General features: G+C 33.6%; 2 protein-coding genes across 6 annotated transcripts in view; one reads left to right on the forward strand and one right to left on the reverse strand.

Moving 5' to 3' along the window:
* LOC107141693 (integrin subunit beta 3 binding protein) overlaps positions 1-16,927 on the forward strand; it is a 53,092-nt gene that overhangs the window by 30,112 nt on the left and 6,053 nt on the right. For all 5 annotated transcript variants that reach the window (XR_007351968.1, XM_048815251.1, XM_048815250.1 and 2 more), the window contains exons 5-7: positions 10,263-10,341; positions 10,761-10,854; positions 11,456-11,512. Coding sequence is in view for 4 of the 5 variants with exons in the window: in XM_048815251.1 (XP_048671208.1) it covers positions 10,263-10,341; positions 10,761-10,854; positions 11,456-11,512 (230 nt within the window). In the remaining variant the exon portion in view is untranslated. The remainder of the gene's footprint in view (positions 1-10,262; positions 10,342-10,760; positions 10,855-11,455; positions 11,513-16,927) is intronic.
* Alg6 (ALG6 alpha-1,3-glucosyltransferase) overlaps positions 1-16,927 on the reverse strand; it is an 88,389-nt gene that overhangs the window by 19,479 nt on the left and 51,983 nt on the right. The gene's annotated exons all lie outside the window — the stretch shown is intronic.

Here is a 16,927-nt window from a genome sequence, read left to right on the forward strand (position 1 = left end):
CTCTGAGAAGTGTCTGTTCAGGTCCTTGGCCCATTTGTTGATTGGGTTATTTGTTTTCTTATTGTTTAATTTTTTGAGTTCTTTGTATACTCTGGATATTAGGGCTCTATCTGAAGTGTGAGGAGTAAAGATTTGTTCCCAAGGTAAGATGTTTTATAAAGAATAATGTTATTTAGATGGGTTACTCTATATATGTTCCTTTCTCTACAAGAGGTTTTTTGTTTGTTTGTTTGTTTTTTGCCTAAATATCTGATATCTCCTATAAAAGATACCATTAGTCAATTGACTAATAATGTGGGGGAAATTGGATCTGGACTCTCACCTCATACTACACATAAAAATCAATTCTGGATGCATTGTAGGTATGAATATGAAAGGTACAAAGAGTAAAAATTTTAGAGGAAAATGTAAGACAGCTTTTCATGAGAAAATTGATTAATTGCACTATTTTAAAACTTCTTTTCATAAAAAGAAACTCACTGGTAATTTTAAAATTACTCTTCACCTCATTCTAGTAATGTGGCCCTTTATTGCCAGACTACAAAATTTCAACATGACTTCACTCCCTGGACTGTTGATTTTATCCAGGGGTGGGCATCTGGCCTATATCCACTCACAAAACCCAGTCAATTAGTTATTCTGCAGGATTTATAGAGTTGGAAGAAGGAAGAGTGTGACTGTTTCTCAGATAATGATCTTCAAGCAAAGCTGTTAGTGGGAGCCATGTTCTTCACCACATAGAAGAAACAGGTTTGCAGGAGTGTGTCAGAAAGAAGCCATAACCGGAGACGAGAGAAGTGAGAGAGTTCCATTTGTCTTCTCACTTCTTCTAGTTATCCTGAAGCCTTGGTGAATCTTATTATTTGGGAGATACACTAGTATTCCTCCCATAAATCCCTTTTTTGCCTTAAAGTTAAATAGGTCTATATTGAGTCTTTTACTGCCAAAAGAAGTTTAATACATTAGATTACTTCAGGGTTTCTCAACCTAAACACTATTGACATTTGGGTTGGGTAATTCTTTGTGGTAGAGGCTGTCCCATGCATTATGGGATGTGCACCAGCATCCTTCTCATCAGTGTTTGTCATAATTAAAGTGTCTCTAGACATTGCCAGATGTTCCCTAGAGAGCCACATAATCCCCTGTTGAAGATCATTGGGTTACTTAAATTCTTGAGTTCTATTCAACTTGTGATTTTCAGCATTTTCCCAAACATATTTAATGACTGTTCAAATCCCGTCTCCCCACCCCTTTTCACAGAATTTTGAGTAGCCCGTAGAATTCAAAGTGTGGGGAAAAGTGGATTATTTAAACTATTACTTGATACTATCAACAAAACATGTATAAATGTCTCTTAGGCTTGGTTACTTCTGATGCTTGTTTTTTTCCTAGGTCTTTGATACGTACAGTACAGGAAAGATAGGTCTTAGTTTATGATCTCCAGATTAGTAATGATCAAATTTTGAGAAACAAATTAAATGATGCTTTATACTTTTATTCAACAAATATATATTGTATATTGATACCAAATATTGTGCCAGGTACTAGGGCTACACAGATTAATAAAATCTGTTTTGTTCCTTGAGGAGCTTATTTTCTAGAATGGAAAGTATACACATAAATAAATTATTAGAATAACATGTGGTGTTATGATGGCCAGCATGACTTTTAGACATACCTAGCTAGTTCTTCAATAAAACCAGATTTTCGAATTATAATTTAGAAAGTTAGGGTGCTTTTTTTAAATATTTATTCTTAAATTTTAGGTGGACACAATATCTTTAATTTACATTTATGTGGTGCTGAGGATCGAACCCAGTGCCTCGTGCATGCTAGGTAAGCACTCTACCACTAAGCCACACCCTAGCCCAGTTAGGGTGCTTCTAAAATACATTCTTAGTCAATCAGAATAGAATCATCTATTTTCTGATGGGAGAACTCAGTAAATGGTTATGATGAAAGTAAAGAAAAATGACATCAAAATAAGTTTCTAAATAAATTTATTTTTGAAGGCTAATAATTATAGTAACTTCTGTATAAGAGTATTGTCTTACAATAAAATTAAAATTATTTGAAGAATTCCAATTATTGCACAGTGGTTGCACAGTGGTGATTTTCAAACTCCATCATTCCTGCATTTATTAGTTGGCCTTTCGCTAATTGGCCTTAGATTCATGGGTTCATAGTGATACAGGTTTTTTGTTGTTGTTGTTACTTTTCCCCTTTTCATATTTCTATCTATTCTCAAACAAATCTGTCTTCTAAGAACAGCAAAATATTTGCACATTTGCTTAACCCTACAACACACAAAATAGTTCCAGAACTCCTATATTTGTGGCACTGCCAAAACCAAACTTTCTAAGCATTCAACATTTATTTGTGGGCTTTTTAAAATTTTATTTTTTAGTTGTACTTGGACACAATACCTTTATTTTATTTATTTATCTTTGTGTGGTGCTAAGGATCAAACCCAGGGCCTCACACATACAAGGTGAGTGCTCTACTGCTGATCCACAACCCCGACCCCTGTTTGTGGGCTTTTTTGACTTTAGATTAGCGATATATAGTCAAATCACTTCATTCAAAAATTGCTTGCAAGGCTGGGGATGTGGCTCTGTATTAACTTGGAGAATTTTAAATGTAAGAAGTCTCCCAAAAGGAAAACACAGTTGTGTATTCTAGATTTTTTATTATTTTTTTTTTAGAAACAAGCAGTTAGTGGCATGTCAATACAGCCCATTTGTAAACAAACACCTACACATTAATATTTTATGTGAACTTCTATAGTCTTTATGTTTTGCAAGGAAAATATATAATTCACTGCCATTGGTTTGTCTTTTTCTTGCCAATTTGCTGCTGTTGCTGGCACTGCTGTGAAAACATAATAATGGTGACTGTCCTTCTGTAAGGTTTATTTTCATTAAACTTTTTATTTTCAGATAATTATAGATTCACAAGCCATTGTGAGAAGTAAAACAGAGTTAATGTGTTTCCTTTTCCCAGTTTCCTGACATAACATCTTACAAAACTCTAGTACATTATCACAATCAGGAAATTGGCATTGACATGATACACTAGTCTTACTCAGATTGCCTCAATTTTACATAAACTCATTTGTGTGTGTATTTAGTTCTGTACAGTTTTATAACATGTCGGTTATTGTATCCACCATCACAATCAAGATACAGAACAGTTCTAGTACCATAAGAATCCCTCCTGTTTTTCAGGACTTACTTTTAATCGCTGGTTTATTCACTTGTAAGCAGAAGAATATCTTTTTTAGGTGTTTTTTTTTTTTTTTTGTATTTGTGCTAATCCAAATAAAACCTTTAAAATAATAAGGAGTTATGCCAGTACTGATTTTTGGTTAGTGTTGCTTCTTTGAGGGAGGGTCCTAGGGATTGAACTTGGACACTCGCCCACTGAGCCACATCCCCAGCCCTATTTTGTATTTTATTTAGGAGACAGGGTCTCACTGAGTTGCTTAGTGCCTTGCTTTTTACTGAGGCTAGCTCTGAACTTTCAATCCTCCTGCCTCAGCCTCCCAAGCCTCTGGGATTACAAGTGTTACCTATTTTTTATGTAGTCAGCTTAATTGTGACAAGTAATCACTGGTCAGTATTCTGAGTTTCTCTTCACTGAATTTTAAGTATTTAATCATTCAACAGGAATATTGACTTATAGATCACTTTCTGCATAAAATGAGAGTCTTAAGGAATAAGTTAGTTGAGAATGTTATCAAAACTTAGGATAAAAACATAGTTATGCCTGAATTCTTAGGTAAGCAAAGGCTAAGAGGAAACCAATGTTTAAAAGAGACTTGTTTTCAACTGTTTAAAATTTTTGACATGGAGGACTTAAAGGCCTAAGATCAGAAACAAGGGCTGGGGTTGTAGCTCAGTGGTAGAGCGCTCATCTAGCACATGCGAGGCCCTGGGTTCGATCCTCAGCACCACATAAAAATAAATAAATAAAGATATTGTGTCCAACTACACCTAAAAAAATAAGTTTAATAAAAAAGGATCAGAAACAAGACAAGGACACCCACTTTGGACACTGGTATTCAATATCATACTGGAAATTCTAGCCAGAGCAATTAGATAGGTAGGAGTGAGGAATAAAGGGGGGAAGTAAAGAAAGGAGGAAGGAAGGGCATATAAATTGGGAAGGAATAATTAAAATTATTTCTCTTTGCAAATGACATGATCCGATATGTAGGAAAGCATGAAGAATGCACAAGAAGATACTTACCAGCTAACAAACTATATCAGCAAAATTTCAGGATAAAAGAACAATACAGAAAAATTTCTATACACTGTAATGAACAATTTGAAAAGGAAATTAGGAAGCACTTCCATTTACAGTATCATCTGAAAGGAAAAAAATATCTAGGTAAAAAACTTGTACACTGAAAATTATAGATAATATGGATAGATATATGTGGATGCTGATCCATAATAGATAATTATAGATTCACAAGCCATTATGAGAAGTAAAACAGAGATCATGTGTTTCCGTTTCCCAGTTTCCTGTCATACATCTTACAAAACTCTTAATACATTATCACAACCAGGAAATTGGCGTTGATATGATACATTAATCTTACTCAGTTTTCCTCAGTTTTTATGGATCAGCATCCACAAATCAGAGAAAGCTTTTGGGTTTTGGGGATTGGTTTATTTTACTTAGCATGATATCCTCTATCTCCATCCATTTTCCTACAAATGCCATAATTTCATTCTTCTTTAAGGCTGAGTAATATTCCATTGTGTATGTATACCACATTTTCTTTATATAAAATGACCAATAAGCACATGAAAAGATGTTGTACATCATTAATCATTAAAATAATGCAAATTGAAACCACAGTGAGATGCCACTTTATACATACTCTGATGGCTGTTTACACAAACAATGGAAAATAATAAATGTGGCAAGGGTGTGGAGAAATTAGAAAATAGTCTCACAGATCCTCAAAAAATTAAATAGGTTGGATGTGGTGGCACATGCCTATTATCCCAGTGGTTCAGGAAGCTGAGGCAGGAGGAGCACAAGGTCAATGCCAGCCCCAACAACTTATGCTGTAAGCAACTTACTGAGACTCTGTCTCAAAATTTAAAAAGTGAAAATAAAAAGGCTGCGGATGTAGCTCAGTGGTTAAGCACCTCTGGATTCAATCCCCAGTACCAAAATCAGTTTTAATTCTTTAGTATATGCCTCATCCACCAAAACAGAAAACTATGATTCAGACAGATATTTGTTCATTTAGGCATTTTTCACAGTACCCAATAGGTAAAAACAATCCAAATGTTTATCACTGGATGAATGAATAGACAAAATATGATATGTACATGCAATGAAATATTGTTCATCATTAAAAGGATTGAACTCCTGAAACATGCTACAACATGGGTGAATTTTGCAAATGTGCAGAGACATAAGTGTTAGAGTCTGTAAACAAGTCAAAATAACACCTGGCATTTTGTCAGGGGAATGTTAGAGTTCGTAAACAAGTCTGGATGGTGCCTGGCAAAATGCCAGAGGGAGTGGTTTGAGAAGTAACAAAAGTGAGCCATTAAGTGTGGAGATTCCTTATTGGTTGACTGATGTATCTAGTTTATGCTAATTAGATAAGCTGTGTGGAATGTATAAATACTGCTCCTGTCCTGCAATAAACGGCTCCCACTCCTGCTGTATCAACGTACACAAGTTATTCGTCCCCCCCCTGATTATTTTGCTGCAGCCGGACTGCGGCACATAAGGACAAATTTTGTAAGTTTCCAATTATATGTAATATTTAGACTAGACAAATTCAGAGACAAGAAGTATACTATAAATTAAGAGAGGCTGGTTGGGATGGGCAAAGGGAGTTACTGCTTAATGGTTACAGAGTTTTTTTAAGTGAGTGCTTTGAACTCAGAAAGCACTAAAAAAAAAAAATGTTAGCTCCAGATGCATCTTAGGAATTTTAAAAAGGAGAATAACTGTTTTATTTTGGACCTGGAATGTCCCTAAAAGCTCATGTGGTTTTTACCAATATAGTCTCCAATGCCTCAAGGTTCAGAGGAGAGCAATGATTGGATGGATCATGAGAGCTTTCACACTGATTAATCCATTGATAGCTCAGTGGACTACTGGGGGGTGGGACGTAGTTGGAGGAAGTAGGTCACTGGGGTCATGCCCTGAAAGGGTTTGTCTGCCACCCCTTCCTCTCTCTGCTTTCCCTGACTGCCCTGAGCTGAGTTGCTTTCTTCTACCACACCTTTCCACCATGATGTTCTGCCTCTCCTCAAGCCGAGACTAGTTGAGCTGGCTGACCAGAAACAGAATACTTTGCAGCTGTGAGCCAAAACAAACTTTTCCTCCTTTAAGTTGTTCTTGTCAGGTGTTTGGTCATGGTGACACAAAGCTAACACAATGATGAAACAATTTAAAGCTTAGAATGGGAAATAATTGAAAATGGTCAAGATAGGGAAAACATAGAACTGAAATAGAATGGTAGTTTTAAAAATCAAGTTATAGGCTGGCATTGTGGCTTATGCTTGTAACCCAACTTCTTGGGAAGCTGAGGAGGAAGGATCGGAAGTTAAAGGCTAGCCCTGGGCAACTTAGTGAGATCCTGTCTTCCAGAAATTTTAAAAGGGATAGGGCTCAAAAGTAGAGTGCTTGCCTAAGTATGAATGAAGGCCTGAGTTCCATTCACAGTACCACCAAAAAAGAAAGAAAAAGTCAAGTTACACATGACTTGAGAATTTCTTCAGAAATTTAATAAAGAACTAAAAGCATAAGTAATGGTTACATCCAGTGCCTCTCATGGCTTTTATTTGGCGAAGAATCTAATTTCAGTGCACTTAATAATAAGAACTTTCTCTGAAGAAAATTACAGAATTCTGGATTTTAATTTTTGACATATGGCTTTCTCAGGAGAAAAGAAGATATTCACAGTTGACATACCATAAGAATCTACCCTGAGCTAAGGCAATCTGACAAATATGTCAAGTCTTTAAACAACTTTTTAGTGTACCAAACCAAGTGGATCATAAGTTTCTTTTCTTTCTTTCTTTTTTTTTTTTTTTAGCCAGGGATTGAACCCTAGGAGCACTTTTACACTGAGCCACATCCCTGGCCCCTTTTTATATTTTATTTAGCGACAGGGTCTCATTGAATTAGGGTCTCGCTAAGTTGCTGAGGCTGGCTTTGAACTTGCAATTCTCTTGCCTCAGCCTCCCCAGGAGGATTATAGGCATGTAATATTGGGATTACACACATGTGCCACCATATGTGACCATAATTTCTTTTTAAAATATCATAAGGACCAATCCAGACTATTTTGAATTACGAGATGCTAAAAATGAATACTTTGGGATCTTTATTGATGAACAAAGAAGAGGTTAATTCAAGGAGGACCAGTAGTTCTGTTTTCTCAAGTTATGTTATAATTGTTTGTTAAAATATAAGGTGTCATAAAGCTGGCAGCAGTCACTAACTATCTGGACGATGCACTCCTATCAATATCTGAACAGTTTAAAGTATCATTTTAAGATGAATAATTTGATCCAGTTCAGCCAGAGGCAAACCTATTTAAGAATGGAATAGTATTCTGCAAGAATGACACTCCCTGATGAGACTATTATTCTCCAACTTGAAAGGGAGAGCAACAGTAACTTTGAAATGTTATACTACAATAAATAGGTTCTGTAGGCAGTTGAAAAAAAGTAAAAGATTGTTAGTTTTCAAAAATAAATAAATGTTTGAAGATCATTGAGATGATACTGAAGAGTGACTCTTAAGCAAACAGTAATGCTGTCACAGTACAGTGAAGTAGAATTGAACCATGCTTTGAAAGTATAAAAAAAAATTATCAGTAAGCAGTGAATATCTGGTTATCACAAGTGGTAATAACTATGCTTATAAGAACACCATTTTGTCTAGGGTGAAGAAGTAGTCACCATTACTTCTCCCCCAAATTTGCTCAGCAAGCAGTTTATCTCCAAAGTTTATGAAGGCTTTTCTACTTAGAAGATGGGGAAAAGAACATACATACTGCATTTCTCAGATTTAACAGATGAATGACAGTTATAAAACCATTCCAGGAATTTGGTTGCCATTGATGTAGAAAGAGTTGACTTCCTCTAGGAAGAAGCAAAGGGAATAAGAGGAGAAGAAAGGAAATTAAAATAAGAGATCTACTAGGCCACTTGATCCTGCAGTGGAGAAACTTGTCCCTGAAAAAGCAGTTTAGACATGTCAAGTATGTCTTGAAAAGAACTCCCCTAGATCATTGAAACTCAGTCCATGCAGTTCAAGATTGTCAAAACAGTTTGCTTAGCCTGGCTCCTCAGTGATTGTCTTAATTTGGTATAGTGTTAGGAGATCCTTTTGGGGATGCTACATTGCACAAGTCCAGCAGGATCCAACTCTTCCCACACAGTTCCCTAAAGGTCAACAAGGAGTACCACCTGTTAAGATATGGTGTGTGTGGAAGGACTGTGTGGAAGAGTTTTGCCGCTCCAGGAAAGGAATTCCAGGAAAGGAATATGAGATACAAGGATTCCTTCCTGTAGCAAAGTAGCTTACTTTCCTCTGCTTTGCACTCCAGGGCACGTAATAGGTTTTGACATCCTATAGGAGAACCTGGAGGTATCCAGTCTGAGTGGGAGTCATATAATTCCACTTGCTCCTTGGAAAAGGCAGGAATCCCATTGTGATCCTTCTCTCAAACTAAGCTTCCAGTATTAAGCAATTGGATCCTCAGACTAATTATTTTTAATTGAAATCCATAGATTTTTTTCCATACATTTTTTAAAGGTAAAAAAATCACACATAATTCTACTCCCTCTCATAATCTTCTGCTTCTGCAATGTTGTCTTATCTCTATTCCTTATTTGAATATATAGATATATGAACGTACCCAATGTGTATGAAAATTTTAACCTATACTGTTTGTCTTGAATAACAAAAATTTTAATGGAAAACACTGATGTAATCTTGATAAGTATTTAAATAAAGTGCTCGGTTTCTCATAAAAGCAGTAGTATGATTTGTGCTCTGTGAAACAGGAGTCACTAGCCAAATGGCTAATGAGTTCTTTAAATATGGCAAGTCTCAAATGAATATAATATACTATGAATATAAAATAGACAAAAAATATAAAATGTCTATTTTTTATATTGAACACATGTTGAAGTAATATACGATGTATTGAATTACAGAAAATACTAAAATTAAGTTCACCTATTTTTAATTCCTTTTAATGTGGCTACTAAAATTCTGAATTACATATATGGCTTGCATTGTATTTCTATTATACTGTGTTGATATAGACTATCATACAGCTCTGGGATTTTAAAATTGGAAAAGATTCTAAAATTGCCATGATAAGGGAATGGCTGAATCATCTTTAGTGTGTTTACTAGATAGACTATTATATAGCCTTTAAAATTACAGACATTTGGACTATGTGGAAGAAAAAATATGTGTGATGTTCTATCAAAGCACAATTTATGCCAGGCATGCCATAATTCCAGCGGCTCAGGAGGTTGAGGCAGGAGGATTGCAAGTTCAAAGCAAGCCTCAGCAAAAGCGAGATGCTAAGCAACTCAGTGAGACCCTGTCTCTAAATAAAATACAAAATAGGGCTGGGGATGTGGCTTAGTGGTTGAGTGCCCCTGAGTTCAACCCCCATGATAAGGGAATGGCACCCAGAAAAAGAAAAAGAAAGAAGGAAAGCACAATTTTAACTTACAAAAAAAATTTTTTAATCTAGGAGAATTTTTCCAAAATACTAACTAGAAATATGTTCAGAAGGTAGGATTATAGGAGGATTTTTTTGTTTTTTCCTTTATTCAAATTTAAAAATTGCCTTCATATATTTTTCACACTGAAAGATATAAGCTATAAAATCTAATTTGTTATAAGTCACTGGATAACACTGCTTCATAAACTCAGATCAAGGTAAATAAGTGAACCCAATGTGTTAGCGTTCACAAGTTATTATGGGAAAAGGAACAAGCTTATGTCTTCTCTTCCATGGTTCAATGAGAAGAGAGTGAAACTCCAAAGGGATAGTTGATAATATATATTGTGTTTGTAAAAGAATGAAGAATGAAAGAGGAACATTTACTTCTTTTACCACTTTGAAAGCTATAAAGAACGAATTAGAAAACTGAATCTTAAGTTTCTTTAAATAGAATTAAAGCTCTGAAAATAATGTACTACATTTAAATACTTACTCTTGCTAAATATTTTTTTTTCACTCATAGATTCATGGTGTTGCTATCTAAAGTTGAGACATCATCAGAAGAAATCATGGAAATAATGAAAAATTTAAATAATATAAAGGTTTGCCCTTTTTTTTTGCATAGAATTTTTCATACTTCTACTACCCCATTTGAAAAAGATAATAGGAAAGAATCCCCAGACTACAGAATCCCTTCCAGTAAAGAATTTGCAAAGGATATGTTTAATTTGCTTTTCACGGGAACTTCTCTGCTTATTTAAAATGACTTAACTATAATATTTTAGTAATTACTTGCTTTCTCACATTTAATAGCAAATTTACAGATTGTTTAATCTTAATGTAGTTTTTGTTTATATATTATAAGGCTTACAATAGTTGAACAACTATAAAATGTTAAATATCCTCACATAGAGTTTAAATTTTTCTAATGAAGGAAACTATATTATATTTTCCATGTCACTTACTATAGAAAATTCACTTATAGAGAATTTTTAACTCATTTAGAATAACTTGCTTTTAGGCTTTAGAGGGCAATAGAGAGCTTGAAAATCTCATTAGTATCTCCCGTTCATCATGTTTCTTAAAAAGAGAAGTGGAGAAAACCAAAGAACTAGGTAAGAAAAAAAAATTTTTTTTAATTTATTTTTTTAAAAAAATAAATGACAGCGGAATGCGTTACAATTCTTATTACACGTACACAACAGTTTTTCATATCTCTGGTTGTACATAAAGTATGTTGACACCAAAGGTAAGAAAAATTTATGAGTTTTCAGTAATAATTTCAGTAATAAGATAAATCTCTTAATTTTTCTCAAATTTAAATTTGATAGACTTCTTTATATATGCACCACTATGGCCATGTGAAATACTATTTTTCTTTTATTTTGGGGACTACTCTTTAATGTTAAGGAAAAGATTGTTACCTTGGAAATTGCAAGTAGACTTCTTTTATGTGGAGCTGATTTTTAAAAGGAGATATTTAATAAGGCATTGCAGGGGTTGGGGGTGCCAGGTACTGGGAATTGAACTCAAGGCACTTGAAGGCTGAGCCACATCCCCAGCCCTGTTTAGAGAGGGTCTCACTGAATTGCTTAGCTCCTCGCCACTGCTGAGGCTGGCATTGAACTTGCAAACCTTCTGCCTCAGCCTCCTTAGCCGCTGGGATTATAGGCATCCATTTTAATTCTTAACATGATGTGTTTTTTTTTCTTTTAGTGACCAAACTAAGAAAACAAAAGCTGTGTGAAAAGAATTCAGTACTTCCTCACAAAGGTAAAGGGCTGTGTTTTATTGCATAAAGAGATGGTTTTATTTTATTGCATAAAGAGATGCTTTCATCTCATTTCATCAAATAAAACCAATCATTGTGAGTCCCTTTTAGTGTATTCTTAAGACTACGAATCTCATCTGAAAAACCTTATATTTCAGTTAGCAGAAGACCAAGTCCAATAAGATCATCTTCCCTGATGATTCAATTTTTAAATATTCTGAAATAACAGTTTTAAATTTTGTCCTTTTATTAAAATTTCTTTTTCAGAACCCAGACAATTGGGACAACAATGCATTAATTAGCCCATTTCATCCCATCATCCCAGATGTGAAGCACCTATAAAAACTTTAAATGAGCAACAAATATACCACTTATGGTAACTTTGAAATAATATTTAAATATCTATTATGTTTGCAGAATTGACAACTTAGGACCTAATGAGTTAACATACCAGTGTTTTTAATGGTGAATTAGAAAGACATATAAACATTAAAAGTTACTTTTTAAGCAGTGTCCTGGAAACTTTTAAATCATTAATGACATTGTGACATTTGAACTATTATGCCTCTGAGCAGTTCACAGTATGGGAAACTCAATTAGAAGTTTGTTTTTGTTTGTTTGTTTGTTCTTTTTAGCTATATGTGACAGTAGAATGTATTTTGACATACGTACCTGGAATACTTCTTCTCATTTTTGTGGTTGTACATGATGTACAATATATGACACTGGTCATATATTCATATAAGAATATAGGAAAATCACGTCTGACTCATTCAGCTGTCTTTGCTATTCCTGTCCCCTCATCTTTCCTTCATTCCCCATTGTCTAATTTGGTAATCTGGTGAAGCATCCCCCTTCTAAACCCACCCCCACTCCACCCCTGTTTATTGTGAGTTAACATCTACATATCAGAGAACATTCAGCCTTTGGTGTTTGGGATTGGCTTATTTACTTAGCATGATAGTCTCAGGTTCTGTCCATTTACCTACAAATGCCATAATTTCATTCTTCTTTATGGCTGAGTAATATTCCATCGTGTGTAAGTACCACATTTTTTGTATCCATTCTTCTGTTGAAGGGCACGTAGATTGATTCCATAGCTTAGCTATTATGAATTGGGCTGCTATAAACATTGATGTAGCCGCATCACTATAGTATGCTGATTTTAAGTCTTTTGGATATATGCCAAGGAGTGGGACAACTGGGTCAAATGGTGGTTCCATTTCAGGTTTTCTGAGGAATCTCAATCCTGCTTTCCAGGGTGGTTGCACCGATTTGCAGTCCCATCAGCAATGTATGAGTGGACCTTTTTCCCACATCCTTGCCAACATTGTTACTTAAATTCTTGATAATTGCCATTCTGACTGAAGTGAGATGAAATCTCAGTGTTATTTTGCATTTCTCTTCCAATTACAAGTTTTTAAGTTCCCATAAGAAATATATATCTGTACCTCAGGAAGGAAATAATCATGGACTATAAAATATTAAAACCTTTAGACCAACTCTTTAAAAAGAGTGATCATTTTAATATTACTGACATGGATGCTATTCAGTAATCTCTGCAAGTGGAGTTAGGCCTTGACTCACCATATTGTAGTCTGCCATTTTTAATTATCAGTTACTACCTTTGATTGAGTACCAGTTTCCAACACTAGGATCAGCATTTCTTTATAGCAACACTGCAAGATAGCTTTTTTCATTTTATCATTGTAGACAAGAAACAAACACCAAAAATATTAAATAACTTGCCCAAAGACACTGCTACTTATGTTATAGAGCAGGAATTCCAATTAAGGATCAGTATGACCTCAGAAACTATGGTCTTTTCATTATTTCATGTTTCTTCCTGAAACAAATGAAATCACCCAGTCATCTCAGCTTCTAGATATAAATTTCATAACTAAAACTGGTTCAACCAAACCAATATGCATTAGAATGTGCCCAGGATTCCAGTCAGATCCAAAGGCCATGCCAGACCCTCCAAAGCTTTTGTGGAAAGTGAGTGAAGCAGGCTTTGTGAGCCCTTTCATTAAAGGCATGTAATTTATACTGTGATCCCAAAAATTTAAGAATATTTAGGGTAGCTTTCTAAGAATAAGCTTAGAATCTCTCTCCTCGATTAGAATGTATAACTGTTTCTGTCTTTCCTAACTTGACAAGTTTTAGAGAATCATAATGTAAAATTTATATTGTTATTTCCCAACTGAAAGAAACCTTTCTCTGTAAATTCTATCCCAATAGTATGGTTTTTAAAATCTGTAATTCCCTAGAACTCACTAGAATTAGACTCCATATAGTTGGCATTACCAACAGTTTTGAAAAATAAAGAAGGGAAAATACTAGAAAAAAAGTGAATGTAAAGAAATTTTTTCAGAAGTATTCATCTGTCATTAAAACATTTTTCTTTCCAGGGGATAGGTACTTTTGTAATCTTTTTATTCATTGTACCTCAGTTCTTGGTGTATTTATGGAAGATCAGCTTTAACTGTTTTCTGTTATTTAGACATTAAGACTAACTTGTCCATTATTAGGTTTTCCCCAAAGGGATGAGTTTTATTCATTCATAAAGGAAATTATATTATTAATCGATGTTTTTGAATTTCTAAATAAGTGTTGATTACTTGGAGCTTAAATAAAAACTGAATTTTTAAAATTACATAATACATATTAATAGGTGTGTGTATATATATATTATTTATCACCTTCCATTTGTATTTCTTAGCAAGAGCTACATTAGCTCTGTTATTTCCTGAGGTATTTAAAACTTCACTACCTTTTTGACTAATGTTGAAAAACTATTGCTGCCTGAAAAACAGATAAGTTTATTTTCTTTGTAATTTGAATTTGAGCCATATAGGTTTACTGAGTGCTTTTCCCACCTCTTTGTCTGGTTTCTATCATGTATATTTTTAGTTTGGGGGGTTTTGTTATTGTTGCTGTTGTTAAAGATGATGTATATACATAAACACAAGCATAGGCACACATACACATAATTTTTTTACTAAGCTAACAACTTTCACCCCTTCCTGTTCATAAATTCATTTTAAGAGAACTTAAAATTTAAGTTTAAAGTTTTTTTTTTTTGACATCTTAAACTTGCTTGCTTTATATGTTCCTTATTTTGAGATTTGTCTTTCAGCTTTTATAGAAATGTCTACTTTATTTATTTTACTATATAATTACCAAGAATTGTTTAAATTTTAAAATGATTGAGAATCTTCATAACATTATAAATTATATAAAATAAAAATCAGCCTTCTAGTAAGTACTGGATTTGCTTCATTTAGATAATCATGAAAATGAGAATAAGCCAATTAATGTTCTACTATCAAAAGCAGGTCAGATTCTTCTTTTTCTCTCTTTCTTTTTTTTTTTTTTGGTGGGGCAGTCCTTCAGATTCTTATAAAATTCTCCTAGAATAATTAAAACATACAATACCAGGAGAATTACAACAATTTTGTTATCATTCCCTCTTCAAATGGGTCTTTTACTTCTACTTGTTTTTTCATTATTACAGGAAGAAGAGTATAATTACAACACTCTAGTGTTTTAATTAAATAGACATATTCCTAAGGCTTTATATAACTTATTCAAGAGAAATTTAAAACACACACCATAACTTGAAAATCTACACTGAAATTTTTGTGGTTTTCAGAAGAACTGGATCCTGTAAATGAGGGAATGCCTTCCTAAAGTATATGAATAAAAAAGGATCTCTGTTGAAGACAAGTTTCTTAAACAAAGAAAGGCTTCTTTTTTTTTCAGTTACTTAGAAGTAAGCCTGACTTCACTTTCCCTAATAATATTGGCTTTATGACTATTAGGAAAATAATGAAATGAAAGGTCCTTTTTCTTTTACATTTGGTTGTGAATTTTCATAATTATTTTAAATTTGTTATGCTGAAGATTTAAAACATATGACCATTCAATGGGTTGATACAGATAGAATGTCACATTATCATCACATGGTAAGGCATGAAATTTATTTGCTTTAAATAATCAACCACTACTTAAAACAACTTGATAGAGATATTTCTTAAGTCAATAGATGGCATTCTGTAGTACTTAGTATTCTAGTTTTTTCTGAAGATAGTAGAAAATGCCATCATTGTTTGTCTGTGTCCAGTACTTCCAATAAACAAAATGTTTTTGAAAAGAATGTAAGCAAATTGTAGAGCAGTTGCCAAGATATGAAATCCAAACACTTAGCTTCAGTCCAAAACACATTTTATCTGTTTTGAGAATAATTGTGTAGGTTGTAGTATGCATATTTTAAATGAAACATAATCATTTGAACTTTGCATTGTTTAAAAAAGTTGATTGTTTCAGCTGTTTGTAATAGAAAATATTTCAGAATTTTTAACTCTGGTGTTTTTCTTTTTTTTTTAAACAGCATAAATCTAATGTTCCTGTCTTCTTTAGTTAATTTACTGTGTTCTTGCATTGTAAAATTCAATCTTGGTTATAGGATTTAAGTTTATCAGATTCTTAATCTACAGGATAAATTTTAAATTCCAGTTCTAAGACTATAAAATAGTTTGATATTGTCTTTTCATTCTTACCACCCACTGAAGTATTTTTTAAACATAAAAATATGTTGTCCTTTTCCCACTCAGTCTTGAAAAAGTATTCATCATATCAGCCAAATCATTTTACTCCCAGAAGACTTCTACCCTTTTGTTTTTTTCTATTATATCTTGACATTAAACAATATTTTTTTTCAAACAGATACTTCCATTTTTAAAGCACTGAGGTTTGAAGTTTAGACATGATGAGTTTTAGGAGAAACAACAAAAATTTCCCCTTAGGCTTTAAGATTCTGGATTTATCTGGAGATAAAAACAATGGAGGTATTAATTTTGGTAGCACAAATATACATTAATTTACACCATAGACCTTAGCTCTCTCTGTATAAGGATTCAGCTGTCATATATGCTGTATGTGGGTCATACATTTCCTATCAGTAATGTTAATGCTCTTGTTTTACACTGTTCATCACTATTTTGGGGGTACAGTACAGCTGCTGAAAATGCTTACTTGAGATTTGTCTAGGATTTCAGGAAAAGCAAACTGGTTTATTACTTCACAAAGTCTTTTTAATAATTTCTCCCATGACTTAATTTCTTATACTTTTACTAGAAGTATGATAATTTTTCTTTTGAATATAATCAGTAAAAAATGTTTAAACTATAGATTTGGACTCACTTAATAGCAATTATGTGTTTAAGAGGTGTAAATAACTTGCTAGCAGACACTACAAATATCCAGGTGCTGTGTATGTGCTGATGACAACAAAATTGAAAAGAAAGACTGTAATAATTCTGACTGGTTTTCTCTGCAGAAGATATTGATTATTTGTGTGTGGTGAGAGATTTGGAAAATTCAATTAAAGGAGTTGTGCAAAGGTTTCATAAATT

This window comes from Marmota marmota, unplaced genomic scaffold (assembly GCF_001458135.2).
Source record: "Marmota marmota marmota unplaced genomic scaffold, marMar, whole genome shotgun sequence".
NCBI lineage: Eukaryota > Metazoa > Chordata > Mammalia > Rodentia > Sciuridae > Marmota > Marmota marmota.